At 41.0% G+C, this 22,459-nt stretch overlaps 1 protein-coding gene across 2 annotated transcripts; it reads right to left on the bottom strand.

Moving 5' to 3' along the window:
- Positions 1-489: 489 nt before the first annotated feature.
- On the bottom strand, positions 490-11,876 carry LOC146382032 (somatostatin receptor type 2-like). 2 transcript variants are annotated; one of them, XM_084938303.1, is made up of 5 exons: positions 11,396-11,876; positions 9,241-9,309; positions 8,333-9,018; positions 7,600-7,925; positions 490-6,621 (listed from the first exon to the last, which is right to left on the bottom strand). In XM_084938303.1, exons 3-5 carry the CDS (start codon positions 8,712-8,714, stop codon positions 6,190-6,192), a joined length of 1,140 nt encoding a protein of 379 aa, XP_084794429.1. In that variant the 5' UTR covers positions 8,715-9,018; positions 9,241-9,309; positions 11,396-11,876; the 3' UTR covers positions 490-6,189. The 2 variants fall into 2 exon arrangements, with proteins under 2 accessions (XP_084794429.1, XP_084794428.1); XM_084938302.1 differs by lacking the exon at positions 9,241-9,309.
- Between the last annotated feature and the right edge of the window lie 10,583 nt (positions 11,877-22,459).

The following is a 22,459-nucleotide window of genomic DNA, read 5'->3' as shown; positions in this document are numbered from 1 at the left end:
ATGATTATGGAAATCTCAATACGGTTGGAATCAGACATCCCCCCCAGACAACAGGAATGTCATGCCTGATATTAGGGAGGCTTAGGTTGCTCTGGGGTAGCTGCTACTCCCCCTGACATATCGCTTTTAATTCATTTGAATTGTGTGAGATAAATAACCTCACGTGTCCTCTCTCTCTGTTTTCTCTGAAGGAGTCAGGCTGTAACTGAACAAAAATGTGAGAGCTAAGTGGTTTTGTGTTTGGGAGTTCCTCCACAGCCTCTTGAGGGTTGTTGGCGTTCACCAAGTTCCACCGAGTATCGTCTGTAACACTGTGTATTCTGCGTGATGTGTTCAAAGATCAAGGGAAAACTTGGAGTCCCTCCAAGTTATGCATTCCAGTGGAAGGCCCTTCAAGTTGCATTTCCAGGAACTTAATAGCTAGGCAGTAGTCCACACTAACACATACTCACAGCCAAACGTGCATTCAGTAACTCACAAACACACCACTTTAACCATGGCCCGCATTTTAATTGCAGAGACAAGGACACTGACCTGTCCATTACAATCATTGATCACGTTATATTCTACAGTATGCAACAACAGAGTCACAAATAAACATCAGCTTTTGACATTAAAGCACACAAACAGAAGCTTTGTACGCTGGGGAGATAGCAGTAAAAGTAATACACACTACATCTCTGTTATGTTTTAGTTACCAACATCTAGAGTACAAAGGCCTTTGGTTGGTTGGTGTCTGGGGAGTAAGGGTGAGAATGAAGTTTTCTTGTACACTGATGTCTTTACATGATTGGGTTCAAGGCACATCGATAAAAGTAACAGCACAGAAATGTACATAATCACGTCTGCACATGGCCGGTATCAAGCAGTTTATTACCAGTTGGTGTAGTCAGGATTATAGTGTGATATTCACCCAGACTCTCCTGATTTTAACCTAAAATGACAGAAAATTATGGCCTATTATGAGACTAGGGTGCATGTTTATGCATTTTCTTTCTGTGTATTACCAAAAACGAAAAAAGCATCACCTAGTAAAGTGTGTAACACTGGTTTTGGTTGGTACTGTGATGCAAAAAGTGGAATATTAAGCCACCATCCCCATGCAGGAACAAACAGAAGATACATACTGAATGTTTATAACGAAAGGTGCATCCTCAGGAATGCACTATTAGCCCTTCGCAAATTAACGAATGTTTCCAAGGAAAGAAACGGCATACAAGAAGCCAGAGGTCTCCCGTGCCTCTGCTTCTGCCTCTCGTCTGTACACTATACAGTGATGGGCACCGGCCTTGAAAGGCAGACGATTGCCCTTTTCACATTAGGTGCTGAATCGTACCCAGCAAGTAACTAACCAAGATACCTGCCAATTTATTTATTCATTTTTACATTTTTTCGCGAATAAAATGACCTAATTTCAGGTCTTGACTTCACAAAATGACAAAGAAAGCAGCTACTACAAACAGCGTCTCATTCCTCCGGCTCTCCTTTGAGCGCTGCATTTACACTGGCTTTGGCACAAACTATCTTCATCAACATCTATTAAACACCACGATGGTCCCGTAAGTACATTTAGCGTATCCGAGTAGCCGGTGGAAACGGTGTTTTGTGTGTTTTCTTCAGTATGGTTCAGTACATTTCGTCGTTCACTTTAGGTGGGTGTAAAAAGTGCGTCAGCTCACATTTCACTCCACCAGCCGTGAATGTGACTGAAAGACTGAGAAAGAAACAGACAGAAAAACACAGAGAGTTCAAGTAATTAACTCTGGATGATGGGAGATCAGTTCTCACACTGCAGGCTTGAAGACGCTAAATACCTTAACTGCAGTGGGTGAGGATCTGAAATGAGTTTTTTCACCGCGGTGCACATGTTATTTAGTAAAGCAGAAAAAGGAAAACATACTAAAATATACTGCATGTTTCATTATGGTTCCTGTTTACTGTTCACTCTTTGATTGCTGTTACATACACAGTCCGGTCGCCATCGTCATTTCATGTATTTTTCAGACTATGGTACAAGGATGTCTGTGTGACAGAGTATGAAACAGGGCTAAAGCACATTAAATCACAGCATGCCTACAAACTTCCATAAACATGATTCATAGGGTATCTCTGTAATCCTGTTCTGACCTGTTACTAAAGGTGCGACTGACCCTGCTGGAAATACTACCTGCAGCAGTGACAACACAGACAGAATGTCACGACAAATTACTGGGTGTGTTGCCTGCTACAAACTGGGACTTGCCTCTCTGTGTGTGCAGAGCCTCACATTAATATTATTAGGAGTAGCCTCTTCTACCTCATCTCTTTTGATTGCATTGATTGCGAGCTTCCGGCCTGACTGATATACTGGAACCAACTCAATCTGACAGTGGAGCGTGTACCCAGCAATCTTGTTGTTGCTGTAGAGGCTTTGACAAATAGTCTGGGAACCAGGTGTTGTGAAGGTGTCTTGTGGAAGTGGATGTGAGTAAAATCATGATAGCTAGAACAGAACGGGATGTCTTCTGTGGACGTGGTAAGGGTTTCTAAATTCAGGCTATTGTGAAGATCTTTTTGCTGAAGCCCATTTTGCTCATACAGAATAAATTATATCTATATTGGTCATGTTTTTGCTAGCCAGTTGCTGTAGGTAAGTTAAAATTAGTAATGATGGACGAAATAAACACTATCTAATATATAAGAAGACTTCCAAATCAAAGAGGCTAAACATATCCTGTAGCCCTTGTGGCTCCATGGCTTTACTTAATCTAAGCCCTGACTTTAGCATGCTAACATCTTTACAATGATAGCAGTTTATTATGCAGATATTTATTGAACATTTTTACTCCTTGCTAACATGTTAGTTTGCTAATGTTTCTGACTGAGTTGCAAATTCAAGGAAAGCTAGCATGCTAACATGCTAAACACAATGTTAAAAGGTTAACACACTCGCTAAATATCTGCATAATATAATTGTCAGGATGTCAGCATCAATGAGCGCCTACTTTTCCAAGGGCTCTAGTTCCAGAAGTGAATTTCTCCAGGAAACCTTCATATAAAATGTTTTAAGCCTTGACCCAAGCAAAGCAGCTACCAGGTGAACTGTAACATGAAAATCTGTTTATATAAATACTTTGAATGGTGAAGGAACTACTACATTCCTCAGCGAATATTTTCCAAACTTCCTGAATTTAATCCTTGACATTACTGTAGTCTTTTTGAATAAATTTTGTAATTTGTGTTGTGTGTGTTTGGGGTTAGGGTTTCTTACGTTTCATGCTCATTAAGTGTTCGTGGGTTTGAACATTTCCATTACAACACCAACTTTAACTAATCAGAGGCATTGCTGTTTAAATTTTGGACATCTACCTTTGACTGATTCAGTATTATGTAGCTCATGGTCAAAATCCTGATGAAGACCATGAATGGAATTGACACTTTTCAAAACTCACTGTTTTATTTTGGGCCTTATTCTGGACAGAAAAGTCATGTTTCCCTTATATCATGCTCTCTATTCAGCTCTGTATGTTCTGGAACACAGAGTATCTAACTAAATATGTATACAGGCGTTTAAACCTGCTGAACCAATGACTTCTTTCCATTAGTTTTGCAGGTAATTGGATTTTAAACCACATTATCAAATAGTGTAAATGACAGACCTGACGATGGCAATTGATGGAATGTTAAGGGATCGCCAAAACATCTTTAATTCATCAAAGAGGTCTGATCAATTTAGCAAAATAGTGAACTGACAGACCAACACTGCCGAGGCTTGAACCACCCCGCCAGCAACCCAGAGTCTCAAAATATAGACTTAAATATATATAAATGTCCGGTAATAATAGACTTGGTCGAAATTTGAGCTATAGCTGTCTACTTATTAGTTCCGCTCTTAATTCAATGCATTAAATGCAATTGAGAGATAGTGAAATACTATTCAAAATATGTTGATCATAATGCTGTTTGCCATATACCGCAACAACAAACTCTAGCGACTGTGAAGACCAACTACATGTTGGTTTTAAATTTGTTTTGACCTGATATTTTCATATATCTAAACTTTGCTGAACTGTTCATTTGGACATAAAACTTGAATGTGTCCGGAAATGTGTGACATGTTCCCAGCAGCAGTGTCCTTGATTTTAAAAGAGGGGCTATTATGCTAATTTCCAGCTCCATGTCATGAATTATTCTTGGGGTTTACTAGAGTAGCTTTGCACAGTCAAAGCTCAAAATTATACCATACTGAGCATTGATGCAGCATCTCATTTCACCCTCTGTCTGAAACAAGCTCTAGTGCCAGTTTTCTTCTGATTGGCTGCCCCTCGCAAGCAGAAGGTCTGAAAAGGCGGAGCTTCGTGCTCTCAGCAAGAGCTATAAGCCTGAGATGATAATTTTAGGAATATTCCGTCTCACTGACATCCTAGAGAGCCGAGCGTAGAAAAAACTGATCATGAAGACCAAATGTTTGGATCTTAGATGTTACCTGTACATACACAAGCCTCATTATTTCAAACTACATGTTTAATATGGACATCCATCACTGCAACAGGAAATCAACAAAAGCACGGAAGTGCAAATGCATCAACTGTTACTAGACTATGCTGCCTCTCGTGGTCGTGTTTCTTATTACCATTTAGCAAACAAGTCCATGACAAATGACTTTTTAAAATGTAATACACTGTATAAACTGCATGTTTGAGCTATCCTTACATTTATTTATGAAGAAATACATCCCGGCTCTGGAAACACTGTGCCTTTGACTTTGATTTGAAGAAATAATGCATTATTTTTCAAGTTGTCACCTTGATCTCTTCCTGTCAGTCACGCTAACACAGCACGCTTCAGTCTTCAAAGCATTGTCCTCATGTGTGTTGTGTTCTCAGTGCATACACTGAATCCACAAGCTTTAGTTCTTTTTTTATGTCTCTGCGTCTCCTTATCCATCCATCTCTCTCTCCTTCCCTGTTCGGTTACATGACACATTTGTCCGCCTTCTGTGAAATTTCGGCATCTTTGCAGGCACACGCTGGCTGAACCAAATGTGAATCTGAGCAGAGTGTTACGACATTAAATTGGAAACTCTTACATTGCCAAAACACAGCACTTTACACTTATGGGGGCTCTTTACAACGGCACAAAGTAATGTAAAGATCAGGATATGGTAAAAATACTTTTGATGGGACTTTACAAACTCAGCAATACACAATGTAACAGCAGGTTTTTCCTTTAAATTTGTTTTTGATTTCAACACTCATCCACATGTGTGAAGTTTCCCAAGAGGTTGAGAGAAAGCCTTTTTCCTATGCACAAAGTCAAACTGTTGTAAGGGAACAAGGTTAGAGACAGACACAGTTTCCCATTCTTTCACTAAATCAATAATCCAGGATGTAATATTCAGAGGTTTGCAGATCTGTAGCTTCTTCCATCTTGATACCAGCTAGAATGGAGAGAAAATAACATCCTTTGTTTGTCGACTTTGCCGTTTCGTTGCCCCGCTGATCATGTAAGACCAGACTAATCACCTGATATGAATAAAATATGAGCATGAACCTTCAGGTTGTAGACTCAGATTCTTATCTTCGAGGCTCTGGGGAATTACAGAGCTGGCTGTTTTCAATCAAATGTTTTGCCTACTTCTCTCCATGGTACTTCCACATCCGGAGAAATCGTTGCCTAAAGTTTTTTAACTAACACACACACATACACATTTTAAAAAAGAGAAAAAAAATCAGTCAACTAGAGCAAGGATGGTACTCGGTCTCCTCAGACTTCTCTCTGCCATTGGAGTACTATCCAAAATATTTCTTCGTCCTTTCCACCACGCTCCACTTTCACATCTTGCCTCCTCAAGATCATTTCGGGCAACTCCATAAAAGCTTGAAGCTGGCAAGCACAAATAGCATTCTTATAAATGTTTCATGTCACTTATCTCTGAAAAGTACTTGAGTAAAATACATATTCTTGCTCTGCCTTAGGGTTAATAAGCTCAAGTTGCTTCATTAACCCAATTAACAAGAGTTTTGAGCTCGAGTCAGTGCACTTCCCCTGACCTTTAAAAAGATTAAGAAATTGTTTATTTTTCAATTCGACTTTGCTCATGCATCAGTGTCCACGAGCAGTGCTTACATCATCCGTTTTCTCATTTGTGTTTTAACTTGGGGTTACCACAGTACACTGGCAGCCTGTCAGTCTGTTACTGGTACTCTTTTAAATGCTGGTCTGCAGTTCACCATTGAGCAGGGTAGGATTGTGAGTGTACAGGTTGGCATTAATAATCGAAGCTTCGTTAATCATCTTGCTCCTGTCTGCCCTGCTGTCGCTGCGCTCTACCTCATCCAGGCCTGCCACCTTTTTCAAGCACAGAACATTCTGAAAACTCTTCTTGAAGTTGTCTGACAGGAAGGCGTACAAGATGGGGTTGGCGCAGCTGTTAGCGTAGCCGAGCACCACCACGAAGTCGAACGTGCTCTTCACAGCAGAGGTGGGCTTGATTGAGCCGGTGACAGAGGTGACATTGAAAATGTAGAAAGGCAGCCAGCAGAGGACGAACACCGCCACCACGATGGACACCATCCGGGTCACCTTGCGCTCTGAACGCTTACGCTTTGTGGAGCCCACACGCAATCCGGATGACTTCACCTGGCAAAAGGAATGGCTGTCAGTGGCTTAAAAGTTCCCAAATAAAAAAGTACAGTGTTTCCATAGAAACATCCTAATATTATCGGGGGTTTTTCCTAGCTGGGCTAGGTAGCCTTTCAGGACTAGCTAGCCAAAATCAAAGTCCTATTATCCTGTTGTAAAAACAACAGTGATCTATGGGTTTATAAAATTGTGTCTACGGACACATTTTATTGCAAGCCAACATTAAAATAATGACAGAAAAGTGTTTAAACAGACATTATTAACATATTTACATGTTACATGTTAGCCGCCTAGCTTAATTGATTCTGACGATTGAGGACCCTGGAATGTACTAATAAAAGTGCACACTCGTTATGCACAATGGCTGCCATCTTGGCAACGAAACAGAAAGGAAGACACTACTAATCAATTTTCAGCCACTAGCAAAAGGCTGCACTCTAACTGAAAATAGCGAGTTCAGTGCTAAGTATCTAGCTAACTACCAGGGAACATTTTCAGGTTTCAACATTTATGCGTTGTGGCATTATTTGATGTTTATGCATGATAAAGTGATTTAGTAATATGTATCTTCAAAAGACTGTAAATATTCCCAAAATGCTGTAGCTGGGAAAAGAGCCAGACTTCCCAAATGCAAATCATGTGGAAATTGCTTACTCCACAAAGAAGTATTTTGTATGCATAGTGTCATAAGTGCAAGTATAGGATCAAAGGATCTGGATTAATGTTCTTTTCCTTTATGTATGTACTGCATATTAGTTGAAGCAAAAAAATCTATTTAGTTAAAAAAAAGAAAAGGAGACTGTTATTAGCTTTTTTTTATGAGACAGTGGCAGTGTTGTTGATTTCTGAGCTGACCCAATGCATGTACATTTCAAACTAATTGAAGTGGACCACCAAAACGTTGAATCTGCAATGTAACCAAATCTTGTTGGATTTTTGTTGTGTAATTTAGCGCGTGCAGTTGCGGGCTCTTACCTTGACTATAATGAGCAGGTAGCACATACATATAACTGCCAGCGGCAGGAAGAACCCAATGAAGAAGGTGTAGAATATGAAGGCCGTGTAGTAGACATCCTGAGGCTCCGGCCACACAATGCCACACACTGGAACCTTGTTCAGTCCACTGAAGATCAGAGTTGGCAGGATGACTAACAACGACACACCCCATACTGTGAGGTTAATTAGCTTTGCTACACGGGGTTTCCGCCATTTTGTAGACTTAATAGGGTGAACCACAGCCAGGTATCGATCGATGCTCATTACCATGAGACAGAAGATGCTGGTGAACTGATTGAGAGAGTCTGGGATGGTGTAAAGAATAAGAAAGAGCAGAGGAGTGGAGAAAGGTAGAAGTTGAGTTTAGACTCAGTTAACACTTGATTAAAAAATACATTTATGCTCCTGTGAGAACTGAGGAAAAAAACTAACACAACCAGTTTTTGCTTATAGTACAGACTAGAAACAAGAAATCATGTAAACGCGTTACATTGTATCTATTTCATTACCTTTCTTTAGCAAATGGAACGCTTTAACACCAGGTCTGATGTGACTGAGCACCAACTACGTGTTGGCACGACTTCAGTTTTTTAAAACAGTTTTTAATCAAATTTTTCAACCGAGATTTGACATCTCAAATGGTTGTTCAAACAGCATCAAAATGTTTGCCGAGTTTCCGCTGTGAACCATTAACCATATGCTTTTCACCCACCTACGCTCATGATCATTCGGCACAGAGCCTCTCCGAAGGGCCAGTGCACCAGCGCCAGCTGCAGGGCGATGAATGGCAGGCTCATCATGCATAGAACATCTGCCACTGCCAGGTTGAGGATGTAAATGTTGGTCACCGTCTTCATTTTGGCGTAACGTAGAATAACATAGATGACCAGGGTGTTACCGCACAATCCCACAGCGCATACCATGAAGTAGATGAAGGTAATGACCACTGAGCTGGTCTTGTCCTGGTGATGCTCCTTGTCTTGGGAAATGTTGAAGCCCAGGTCGGAGTCATTCCCTTGGATGTCGTACCAGAAGGGCTCAGGGATGGAATTGTTAGGGGAAGTTGGGAGGAAGGGCAACTGATCCAAGGCCATGACTGCTGAGAGCAAAGGGGTCTAATTTCCTAAAGGGTTATGGGTTTGTCTAATCCAGGGTACAGTGATGATGGGAAATATTAATGAGTCAAGGGTTCAAATGACATGTTTCAAAGAACTGCTTTTACTAATAAAAGTTACAGAAATACATTTAAAAGAGGCTTTGAGTGATGGATTCTAGGATAAAGGTAAGAGCCTGGGGTCCTGGGAATATAAGACTTTGACTTCCAAGGGTGTGGGGCTCTAGGGATAAGGATGACTCAGAAATTTTCACGTAGGAGCAGCATCAATTATCACATCTCAGCTGCAGAGAGACAGTAAAAGAGAAGGATGGGTGGGGAGAGAGACAGCAGAATAGAAAGCAATAAGTTGGGTTGAAGAACAGGGACCATTTCATTTGACAAATAATAATAACAGTCCTCCAAGATCCATGGCAACAGTTGCAAGGTTACTTTACATAACTGCTTTCACACCTCAGCAGAGTATCATGTACAATATTCTCTCTAGAGAATGCTCTAAATAGTACCTCTATATCTTGTGTGTGATTATCCTCAATGCTGCTTATTTCGCTCACAGCAACATTTTTGGCACCCAGCTGCGGAGAGGAGATAGCCAGTGCTAAATTGTACATGATGTGCAGTTTCATAAATATAACATTTTTGCCACTTTCTCCTTAATTTGAGACAAAAAGAAAAACAGTAAGGAAACCAAATATGGGACTGGGAATTACCTCAAACATCAAGCTGTTTACTTATTGAATAGCCAACATTTGCATTTGCACATTTTTGCTCATATGTCAGGCAAAGGTAGCACAGCCGACAGGAAGAGATCAAGGTGGCTGTGTGTTTGAAGGTGAGCGATACAGAGAGACAGTCTGGTTATCACTATAGGTTATTACGCCTGTTTCCACTGTTGTACGTTTAAATGCAGATGCTGAATTTGATGCCTTTTTTTCTTCCTTTCTCACTCAGACCATAAATCCTGTGATGCTACAGGTCGGGGGAGTGTGCTAATATGTGTTTACGCCTCCCCCACCTATGCATACATGCAAGAAAGAAAAAAAAAGGACTCCTGAGCAAGAGAACGCCAAGGGCACCGGGGAGCTGAAGACAAATGTTTATTCAATTGATCTCGGGGACAAACAGCTCTGACACTGGAGCGGGATCACTCACTCTTCCCCTTCCAGTGACAGGTCTGGCTCAGCAAGGACAATAGTCCACTTCTTGCTTTCATTATTTACAACAGATGAGCCTGTGTAAAGCTGTTTAGATAATCCACTTTGAGTAAACAAGGTCATAAAAGATCACAAGTATTCAGGAGATGGCAAGGGAAATGCTTACATCTCTGGATCACACTAGACATCATTCCACAAACTGATTTTCTTGCAATTAACTGTTTAAGCCCTTAAAACCTTGCCTCGCCTTCCTCTCATGGACAGTTTAACATGTAAAACTTACTAATTTCAGATTAGTTTCAGTGTAGACCTTCAGTGGAATCCTTTGTTAGACTAATTATTGGTGTCTACACTGTTGTTTCATGAACATGGACTGTGCTAGGAATGAAAATTTGGAATTTATTCCTGCTTAGTGGTCCTTGTTTTAGCGACACCTGTGGTTACTGGTGGTAACTGCAAGTGCCGGAACGGCGGCCCAAACTGCTACCCCCCCCCCCCCAAAAAAAACAAAACAAAACTACTGAATAATTTAAAAAAAAAAGTGTTTTAGAAAAATCATGTTTGAAATTAAACACGCAAAACTGAGATATTCAGTTGAGAAAAAATAAATAAAACAGCAATTCTCTAAAATCAATATTAGCATTTGTTAATAGATGAAGCTCTGCTCGCCACAGTTGTCTGTGAGGATGGAGTGTCAGAGAGAGAGAGATTTTATAGTGTTATTTGCTAGCAGGAGGAGGGATGCGCAATTAGTAGCTTTTTTTGGAACCTCGTGTAATTTAATTATAAAGCAGGATAATCACATTTTCAACTTAAGCAGGGGGATTTGGTTTATTAAAATAATTGCAAAAGAAAAAACATCCAATAAGCTTTGCTTCCCACAGAAAATGCTGGATGGGTGTCAGGAGCTGCGTCTTGGCTCAGCTCTGGCTGTGCGAACAGTGATGCCGAGGAATCGGCAGTGGCACGGCTCAGCCTCACAGCTTACCTGCAAACTGCGCGCCCAACAGGAAACTTTCCATCACATCGGCGCGGAAAACAGCGGCTGAATAATGAGCAGGTTTGGTTTATCTTTCATCTCAGTGACACGGGGATGAAACGCGGCACCGAACCTTTGACTTATTAACCGACAGATAGAGATATTTATTTGCCAAGCAGCTGCTGTCTCTGGATTGCACCTGTTCCAACGATTTTTGCAAGATTGCCCTACTCATTAAAGAAAATCAGAAACTATATCAGAAAGAGACGCGCGGCAATTTTTTTCAGTTTATTTGAACATTTTCTCTTGCCAAAGACTAAGCAAGTAGAAGTAAGTGAAATTCCTCCATTATGTGTATGCGCAACTTCATCATAGCCTGAACCTCGCCAAAATATAACTTACATCAGACTCCCACTAAAGTGCGCACAAGCAAAGCAAAGTGCGCACATGCATGAACATGATTTTTTTTTAAAGATCATTCTTAAAAATCGGATCAGTCTCATTGCCCCCACCAATTTCATCACTTACTTTTCCACAGAAAAATACCATCCTCATATCACGTCCAGAGTGGCAAAAGTGTCCCGAGAACCCGAGAATGCGAAGTCCTGCCGCCCCCGAATCGGCTCTGACCTACTGGAAAGCTGCATCCCGCCAGCCTCTCCATCCACCTGCTCCTAACTTACGCACGGCGCCGGCATTCAGTCGCCCTAATCAGAGCTGCTGATCGCGCTACATCTCTCAGGCCATTGTTACCTCCGAGAAATAGTCCACGTTTGTAAAAGGAAAGACTAAAACAAAAACAAAAAAACACAAGAGAATGAAAAATAAAATAAGGTGGCGTGCGCTCGCGAGTGTGTGTCCAACAGGAAAGTCTTGGCGAGGAGTCAGACAGAGCGGCAGGATGCGCGCAGCACCGAATAGAGAGAGAGTGTTTCTGACAGAGAGAGAGAGAGAGAGAGACGGGTTGAGTGATAGATCAGCAGCAACTTGTCACTGTGCGTCGGTGTCCTACAATTTGCTGATTTTCATGCACATGAGCTGGCTCTGCTTCTGCTGTCCTTTTGAAAAACCCTGCACAACTCCCCAGCTGCACGCTGGCTTCTGTATCAGTGTGTCTAAGAGGTATATTTAAAAAAAAAGGAAAATTAATAAAAATTTGGAATATGGAAAATTGCACATACCATTTTGCAGGGAGCTTTTGTTCTCCAGCTGTGTTTCCTTTTGTGATGTGATGTACTCAAGGAAAAGGAAAAATCAACCCCAAGCTGCTCAGGAAAAAAGGAGGTAATCACGCTGTCCCTCCAAATTCATCAGGTTCAAATGAAGTGATCTCAAGTGCTTCACTGTGCCTTTCAGGCGCCCATCACAGGCACCGGTGCACCCCTCTTGTCAGCCAACAGCGATGGCACTCGGATTTGAGCACTGAAGCCAATCCAAGAGCCAATCTTATGTCTTTATATAAAGGGAGCGTTTTCGAGAGAGTGCAGATGGCGGGTATCTTCTGTGACCTCTCTCAGTGGAGAGCTCCGTGAGAAAATGTCCTGCCACTTGTCTCAACATAGCAGCACAAAAGTGCAGCTGTTATTACTGCTGTCCTATCAAAGATTAATAGTTCTATTTACGTCCAAATTGAGGGACTGGGGCTCCTCAAGGGGGTCACAATGCAAGAAAGTAAGTGGAAGGGGGATTTTTGAGGGGTTCCTGAGGCAGAGATAACCCATCAGTGTATCAGTATACTTTCAGACAGGCTACTGGTTCAAGTGCATGTACTTCAAAGAGTGCTGTATTCTGCTTCACCAAGGATAGCAAATACTCAGCAATATTTACAGTTTATTTTTATATCATTTGTAACGTTGGAGTGGTTCAAGTATCCCTGTAATCTTCTAGTATGAATAGCCACAAGATACATGAAAAAAAAAAGATTGATACTGGTTCCACATGTAAATATTAAGCTAATAACATAAAGTTATAGCCAGCACTTGGAACAATAACAGAAGCTTGTACTTGTCTTCAAACTGAATGGAAGCCAGTCTAGCACCGTGGCCAGTTGTTACTTATACACTTTTTTAGCGACACCCATTCAGCTGCCTCTTTATGCAAATATATGATCAGCCACTCACATGGCAGCAATTCAACACATTTAGATGTGTAGACATGGTCAAAGTGACCTGCTGAAGTTCAAAGTGAGCATCAGAATGGGGAAGGAAGGCAATTTAAGTGACTTTGAAGTGGGCCAGCTGGGCTGGTGCAAGCTCTTCAGAAACTAACAATGTACTGGGATTTTTTTGTACACAAATATCTCTCAGGTTTACAGAGAATGGTGTGAGAAAGAGAAAATATCTAGCGAGTGGTAGTTTTCTTGGTGAACATACGTCATTGTTATCACAGGTTGTAGGAAAATGCCCAGGCGACTTTGAGCTGATAGGAAGGTAAAGGCAAGTCAAATAAACACTTGTTACAACCAACAAGAACAAACTCAATTTGCAGTTGACATGACTCATTAGAGCTGGACTACAGAAGATTGGAAAAAAGGTTCCCTGGTTTGATGAGTCCAATCAAACCAATCCAGTACTAAGAAGGTCATAAGGAATCGAGTGAGGGTATGTCCATATCTTAGCTATAAGCTAAGCTAGCAAATGAGTGCACATCCATAGCTTAGGTAAACCTTCTTTGGTTAAAAATTCACATTTTGTTTGCTCTATCTTGTCAACAGTTTTACAGATATGGATGACCCCTGCGGAAAATGCTTTTCTGGGGGTTTAGGGGATATTTTTCCACTTTTGTTTTTGTTTGTTCTGTTTTCTGCTAAGGTTAGCTAACAAGCTCCTAGATGTGGCCTTACTGAAGAAACAGATAAGCATGATTGTGGGGGGTTTTCTCTCTCTTAAACTTGTGACATTATAATCTCAGAATATCTCAGAATATTATTTATTTTCTCCCTAAATCCAGACTTTATTCCAAGAATTCCTTTTCTTTATAAGAATATTTCCACATTCTGTCGTAAGCAACACTTTTAGATCTATTGGTAGCTTTTTTCTTCTTCTTCTTTTTTCTTCTCCTTCTTTTGAGTGAGTGAATACTGTTATATTTTTGTGTACAGCATATAAATAGAAGAGTAGAAACAGTTGACATTTTGGTGGCAGACAGTGAGATCCTAACGGGAATATAACTTTCTCTGCATCTTTGTCAACAGCGAATGGTGCCAGGCACAAGAGTGACGAGCTGGAGTCATTCACTCTACAGCTTGAATCAAGAGGGTGGTTCTGAGACACAGCATCACTTAGAGCAACGCAATTATTTCCATTTCTGAGCTCTGTGTTACGACACTTTATTTAACACTGTGCAAATTAATCTAGCTATTGTTACCGATTTCCACTGCACGGCAAAAGCTAATTAGTCTGTTTGCTGTGTGTGATCTGCAAAGCAATGCTTCTTAAAAAAAGAAGAAGAAGTTTGTTTTTAAAATTGATTGTCAGCTGCTCAATAACGCCGCCCCGAGAGGATCCTGCTGTCAGAAAATGATCAAAAGGAGTGAAAATAGTCGAAGCTGAAACTTTATTGAATGCTGTGCTGTTTGTTGAGTCATGATCTTATCTGCTAACGTCGCTCACACACAAACACACGTATGGCCTTGAACGTTCATTGGTTAACCGCTCTCTGCCGGCCTCAAGCCCCCCGTCTAACACACGTTTGAGTCAACACGAAGCCTCGTTTGAAGTCCACTCATGATAAGGCCTAGAGATCAAATGCTGAGATCAGCTGACTTGCACAGACAGGAGAATCCACTTCTGTTCACAAAGCAGTTGCAGACAGTTTGGACTAAAATCTGTGTTTCTCATTAGAGTCCAGGATTGTCTACTTTTGGGCTGTGAGAGAATCTGAACAGATTCCAGGGCAGACATTGATGGAGGACTGCAGCTGCTGTTGTGTTGCTGATGCTTTGTTTTTGCTGTTCGTACAAGGTGTTGCTGGATACACTGAAGCAGCTAAAGAAAAGTATCAAAACCATATACACCTCTTTTTTTCCTTCTGCAGCCCAGCAGCTCGCGCCTGTCACCCTGCCATAAGATATTCTTTCACCTTCATCCCAGGCACGTCGAGCACACGAACACGTGTTCAAAGTGAACGAACGACATATACGTCTTGACGCCCTCGTGAAACTCAGCCAGAGAGAACGCAAGCATTCCCTGTGACACATTTTATCTGCTGTTCATCACCTTGACTCCTGGTGACATCTCAGTGCTCTGGCACGTCGTTCATGTGACGTCACTGGTGCTAAGAGCAAGTGCCAGGGTGCTGAACATCGACGGATCACACGGCAGGGGCAAACAAAAAAAAAAAACATGCTGGTTTCATAGAGTTTTGATGATTCTGTGAAAATGTTTCTGCATGAATGAGTGAGTTTCTTTTTATCTATCATAACAGCAAAAAAACAAACAAAAAAAGATACAGAAAAAAAGACTGCTTTAATTTGTTATTCATGCTAAAACCACTCCAAACCTTTTTTTGTCCCACATGAATCTTTAAACATTATCAATATTTTGGTGCTTTAGCACTCTACAGAGCAGATTGTCAGTGTCACCCGAGGTCAGGGGAAGTTTTTGCATCATTTCCTTTTTTTAATATATCTTTGTGGTTTTGTTTTTTGACATATTTTCTGTTTTTAAATAGAACATTTATAAGACAGGACGATGCTATTTATCTTTTTCAACAACCCATCCATGGCTCCTCTTGAGATAGTCCCGAGAGGCCTGTTCAAGAGATTCTAAAGCTGATTTCTCAGTGCAGACATTTTATTGTCAGAGGAGTTGGAAGTTGAATGTTCAGACTTAAGATCCTATTCATTATTAAATGGAAGGCTGAGAGCAAGGCCTTGTATAGATGTGTTTTTCAAAAGTTTCTCAGGCCAGACAAAAGTGGAGAGAAATGGAGAGATGCAAGGCCCTTACATGCTACAGTGTGCTTTTTTCTGAATTGCAGGACCCCCCCCCCTGCCTTCAGTTCCCTGGAAATAAGCATGGTGGAGGACCATGGTGGTCCGCCCCAGTATCAGTTTGAGCTGCTGGCTCTACCCCAATATTGCCTGAAGCCAGAGCTTTCAAAGCAAAGGCAGTTGAGAAGCTGTCCAACCATCTGCAGCCATTCTTGAGCCATATGAGGGCCTGAAGGGTAAATGCAGTTTGGTGGTGCTTTTACAGCTGTTAAATGTAAAATACGATAACCATTGTGCCCAAATTAAAAAAAGTATGTTAAAGACTAGCAAAATTTAAATAAAATACTATGACAATGGTTTCATAAACACACAATCAAGGCTCCATGTCTATCTCTTATTATGCATTAACATGGGGGGAAAAGTAAGAGGTGTGGAGGAAAGGAACAAAACCCCCAGCAAACAACAAAGCAGCCAGATACGAGACAAACACAGCTCAAAAGGACGAGCTGGTGTGGAGGTGGGTTGCAAAGTGGCCTGCAGATTTCAGCAATGGCTTTGGCATCTTAAACTGGGTTTTGGTATTTAAAAAAAGTACTGAGCATTTACAAAGTGAGTGTAATGGCAAGATTGTGTTTAAGAGATGGAAGTTCAGCGAGTAAGTAAGTAAGTAAGTAAAATTTTATTTATATAGCACCTTTCAAGATAAAAATCACAAAGTGCTTCACAGAAGCTAAAACCTAAAAATAACAATCAACCAAAAGCAAGTTTAAAAAGATGAGTTTTTAGCTGTTTTTTAAAAGCGACCACGGAGTCCACAGATCTCAGGCTCAAAGGGAGAGAGTTCCACAATCCACAATTTTGTTTTCAGCCTCGTGTGTTGGACAACCAGCAAGCCCTGGTCACATGACCTCAGGGACCTCCTGGGAATGTATGGATGTAAAAGTTCACTTATATATGTTGGTGCTTGTCTATGCAGAGCCCTGAAAGTCAAGGTCAAAACCTTAAAGTGGATTCTGAATTTAACGGAGAGCCAGTGCAGCTGAATCAGCAGGGGTGTGACAACAGTGACATCAATACTTCTTCCAATTCTTATGTTGGGTGGTTGGGGTCTTTTGATAATATAGTGACTTCTGTGGCAGGAATTTCAAAGCCTGTGCAATGGGGATTAAAGCCAACTACCCGAAAAATGAAGAAAATGGAGGGATGATGACTTTGAGTTTGCACCCTATTCTATAAATAATCAGGCCTTGGATCGACCTCCGTTTGAGCAATGCATTAAATGTAATAAACTTGAAGAATGCATTTTGACATTATGACCAATAATGTCTTATCCATTTGCTACCAACACATCAAGGTATGGACTCCACTCAAAACCCATGAAGGTGTGCTGTGGCATCTGGTACCAAGATCTGAGGAACAGACTCTTTAACTCTTGTAAGAAGTAAGATGGAGCCTCCATGGATCTGACTTCTTTGTCCAGCACAGCCCATCCCGCTTGACTGGATTAAGATCAGGGGAATTTGGAGGCCAAGTCCAGACCTCAAACTCATTGTTGTATTTCTCAAACCATTTTTGATGTATATCCTTTCTGTTTCCATGAAAGGGTGTACATGGTCTGCAACAATGCTTGGGTAGGTGGTACATGTAAACGTAATATCCACATAGGTGGCAGGATACAGGCTTTTCCAGCAGAACATTGCCCAAAGCATCACACTGCCTCCGCCAGCTTGCTGTCTTCCCATATTGCATCATGGTGCCAGGCGTACCCCAGGTAACCAAATAACACCCACCCACCCATCAAGGTGATGTAAAAGAAAAATGATTAATCAAACCTTCTTAAATTGCTTTGTAGTCCAGCTCTGATGCTGGCACATTGACCAGTCCGCAACTATGCAGCCCTGTACACAACAAACTGTGATCCACTGCACATTTTAACACCTTTCAATCAGAACTAGAATGAACTTTTTCATCAATTTGAGCTACAGTATCTCATCTCTTGTATCGGACAACAGGCCAGCCTTTGCTCATCACATGCATCAGTGAGCCTTGGCTCCTGAGATGCTCTGATTGAGTGGTCTAGAAATCACAATTTGGTCTTTGTTAAACTCGCTCATCCTCACATTTGCCCATTTTTCCTTTGAAAACACTTTGAAAGTAAATATTCACTTGCTTCCTAATACACCCATCCACTAACACGTGCTACAATGAAGATATAATCAGTGTTATTCACTTAACTTGTCAGTGGTCAGAATGTTATCCCTGATTGGTGTGAATTAAATCTGCAACAGCATTTTTTACTAAAAAAATCCAGTAGAGAAAATGTTGGTGGTACTGTAAACACCACGAGTCACAGAGCGCAGAAATAAACTGTCCATCAGGCATTTCTGGTTCATTTTATCCCTTGAAGTCATGCAAATTGCCTTTATACAAGAATGCTACACAATACAATTTCAAAATATTATTGCATGGCTTACAGTCCTACATTGGAAGCTTGTTTCCATTATAATGACTGTTTGCCAGACTGCCACTGTAGGCCTACATTTAACGTACACATGTATGACCTACAGTGTGTTTACATGCTTTTCTGATTACAAGCTGCGCCCTGTCCTGTGAGTAAATTACCTGCAGCTAAATATCATCACTTAGCCAATCTGCCAAGAGCTGCACAGCAAGCTCTTGGCAGATTGGCTATTTTATACTGAAATGAACAGACTTCACTTGTGTTTACAAAACTGTGCTTTTTGAAAATCACCTGCAGAAATATCCACACCTATCAGCGCTATTTGGCGATTGCGCTCATCATTATTTTGCACCCATTTAGTAAATCTGGCCGTAAAGTGTTAAAAGGTATCAGCTGAATGATTAGCTCATGTGGATCAGCGGTGTAAATGGCTGTTGGGTACAGCATGTGGAGCCATCAAATTAAGACTTTTTAGAAAGAATCTAAACATAACACGTTTCATCACAGTGCCGTTATATCGTTTAAAAGTTTGGGGTTAAAAAAAAAATCCAGGATTTCAAAATGTCTCTTTTGCTCTTTGCATTTCTGATTTCTCACTAAACATTCCCTTTTATTTCTGTTTTTGTTTAAAGTTCTAAAGCACTTTGTAATCACTGGATTTGCTTCAGAAATAGCATTTCCTTTTATTGTTATCAGCCCTGAAAATTGGCTGTTGTACAGGTGAGTGCACACAGATGAAATTTTAAATGCTTATCTTCCAGGTAAATGCCATGTGTCAGGTCAACGCTATCATGTGCCGATTTTTTTTCTTTTTTTGAGGTGCACTGATCCACTCTTTTGTGTGAGTGTACTTCTAACAATGGCACACTGTGTCTGTTACCTGATGAAGAAGTGTGGGCAGAGTGGTGCTGGAAATTTAATAGTGAATGTCATGACACTGTCTGCCCTTTTATAGCTGAAGGTTTGAGTGCAGGTTCGGTTATTGTTCAGGTCCTACTATTTTTGGAGCTCGGACAATGCGATGGCTGAATAATGGAGTAGAATAAAACAGTTGAGAGACTCATGCAAGCAGATCGAAAAAATACCGATGACTGATGCGAGAGAGTTTGCACAGTGATGTTTACATGGCTCCTGCTTCTTTTTGTGATTAGAAGAATGTATTCCGTATCATGCTGTGTGAGTATATAGAAAAAAAAAGGCTACAAATGTGAGTTTTCAGCATGCGGTGCGTAATTGGCAGTCACTCTGCTATCTCCTTTACTGGAGTGTGCTGATTCTACCTCTGTGTGCAGAATAGCGAAAGCCTTGATCAAGATCAGTGACCAGGGTTTGTGGCGTAACGGAGAAGCTGAAGCCATTGTGGCGGAGTGTAGGGTTTGAATTTGGTGGCAAGTGCAGTTTTTAGGAGATAAAGGAGCTTAAAAAGACTGGCTAAAAATGGACACTATAACACTGCCACCACCTGAAATTCACCTGCACATCCTTGCAAAATAAATATTGCTAGATGTTAATGGCTAAAACTTTTAAAGTGTTCAATAAAAAAAGCTCCATGTAATATGACTGTTGCATATTAGAGATAACAATGGTAAGACCAAACTTACTCCAATAATGGAAATGATTGTGTTTGAAATAGTTTCTTTGAAGACGGGGACCAGGTCCATGACCGCTCGCAGTCATTTGCAGTCTTTGGTTGTCGTCGACATGCACAAAAATTACATTAAACAGCCAAACTATGAGTTTGGCCACAAATCATGACATAATTGCTTCAAGGTGGCAGTTTAAATGACAAACACAACCTTGCTTTGCGAGTTTGCTCTACATTGTGCAGCTTTTGGCAGAGTCCCCTGTTCCAAACAGACTCAGGTACTCTGGAGTACCTTACATGAAGAATGTTTTAACTGGCAAGGTGAAGAAATTCTTTAAAGTTGAGAAATAATTTAAATGTTGTTGTTGTTTTTTTTCCACATTCTGATTCCAAGGTTGGCAACAGCATTTTATCCCTGCTGTTGTGTGCAACCCACCCCTTACTTTAGTGTTCCCGGCCACAACTGACCAGTCAGTTTTAACAGCTATTAACATGAAATAACATAAGAAACATTTTTCACAACCAAATTCAGTTCAGTGGGCCATTCAGTGGGTCGTTCAGTGGGTCTTTCATTTATTTGGTCATTCAGTGGGCCGTTCAGGGGGTCAGAGGCCAAAGGGGCTGGGGGGATTGGATTCCCATTAATTTTTCACTTCACTTTTGACCTGGAACACCACAGATATAACAAAGTTGATTAAAACACTCAAAATTCACTTTTATATGTTCAAGTGTATAGTGTGGATGTCATTGGGCCTTGAGGCAATCAGATGTAAATCAAAAATTTTATGAGTTTTTAAATTTGTAAATCGGTCAGATTTGACCCGAACACCACAGAAAGGTTTTATAGAAGCTTAAGTCGAGACTGGAAAGACTAAAATTAGCCGGTGTTGTCAAGACAACATGTGGTGAATGCACTTAATACAATTTGCATGTCACTGGTTTGTTATGGTTTATGCAAAGCATCAATCTTCTGCATGTGTTCAATCTAATTAGAAATCCACTTGGTAAAACCACATAGGAAAGCAGTTGAATGTGGCCAGTAGGAATAAACAACTGAGCGTTATCTGCATAAAAATTAATGTTTAGTTTATGTAATGATGGTAGCATGTTGTCAGGATCCTGGGTCTCCTGGCCCAGCGTTTTTAGTTCTTTGTGATTCTTGTATTTTGTACTCGTGTGATTTATTCTGTGGTTTCTAGTTTTGATCCCTTGCCCTTCATGTTTCTCTGTGCCCCCTCTGTTCTGTGTAAGTCTGTGTTTCTTGGTCAGTGTCTTTGCATGTTTTGAGTTTCTTGTGTTTTCTGTCACTCTGTATTGTGAATTATGTTCTCATGGTTGGTCTTTTGTTACTCCCTCGAGTCTAGTTTCTTGTGTTCCATGCTTAGTATTTCCCTCTGTGTATTTTGGTTCTTAGAGTCCTCTGCTTTATGGTTTGTCTCTGTGTTTCTTAGTTGCTCTGTCTCCCCTAGTCAAGTCTGTGTCTGTGCTACTTCCTGTTTTACTTAGAAGGTCTGTGTCTCATGTGAGTGTATCCTACTTTGCTTCCTTGTCTCATCAGTTCTGATTTCTCCCAGCTGTGCCCTCCTTCTGTGTCTCATTCCCCTCGTTACTTCCCAGTGTATTTAACCCTGGAAAACCCATGGGGTCGGCTCTGACCCCATGGGTTTTCCAGGGTTAAACCCTGTGTTTCTCTGAGTCAGTGTCACGTCGTCCCTCATACTGTGTGGATCTCCCTGTGTGTTAGTTTGTTATTTCCCAGTTTAGTTTAGTTTGCGTTGTATAACCGTTTTCCCGTGCCAGCAATTAAAGCTGTGGTTCTGAGTTCATCCCTCGTGTCTGAGTCCTGCATTTTGGGTCCAACTCCTGCCTGCCACACAGCGCTTCATGACACGTAGTGAGACAGCAGTAAAGTTCACATGATGAGTGTGACAACTTCACAATAAAAGTCCTTTTCTGTGCAGATATCAGGGTTAAATCTATGAGATACAGCAGAGATCAGACCCACTGTGGGAGTCAGACTCATGTTAAGTGTACACAGCCAGGAGGAATGCTCCCAGTACTTGAATTAAACTTTAAACACTCTTGTGCTTAGTGTCTCTATAAGCAATATTTTAGAGATGCTGTGCAGAAACATTTCTCAAAATGTGAGTCATCCCTTGATACCAACTGTATTGTATGCTTCTGTGGTTTTGCAGTGGCCAGCCTCTGACCTGAGTGTGTCAGTGGACACGTTTCCAGGGCCGGCATGATGCACTGATGTGAAGTACCACTTAAATCCCTTTTATGAAGGAGCTGATGTTTTATGCACCCGAGAGTCCCTACAGTTTTCAGTTAATTTTCACACCACTGTTATAAGTACAAATTGGGTTTTGGCATTATTTGGAACACAACAAACACAGAAACCATAGAAACACAAATCGCTAAACCTCAGCTGAAGCAGACTGACCTGGATTATGATAAACAACAGCCAAGCATCAAGCTCAGTTTATGTTTCTTGCCCCTCTCCCACATTCAACACACGTATCGCTGTATTATATTAAGTATCATATTACAACTTACTAAATGCAGAAGTTCATTTTACTATTATGTGAAAAACTTCAAAAGGATCTTTCA

Source organism: Perissodus microlepis, chromosome 8 (genome assembly GCF_051167445.1).
Source record: "Perissodus microlepis isolate ML-2025 ecotype Zambia chromosome 8, ASM5116744v1, whole genome shotgun sequence".
Taxonomy (NCBI): Eukaryota; Metazoa; Chordata; class Actinopteri; order Cichliformes; family Cichlidae; genus Perissodus; species Perissodus microlepis.
The sequence above is the reverse complement of the archived record's forward strand: the minus strand, read 5'-3'. Positions and strand labels throughout refer to the sequence as shown.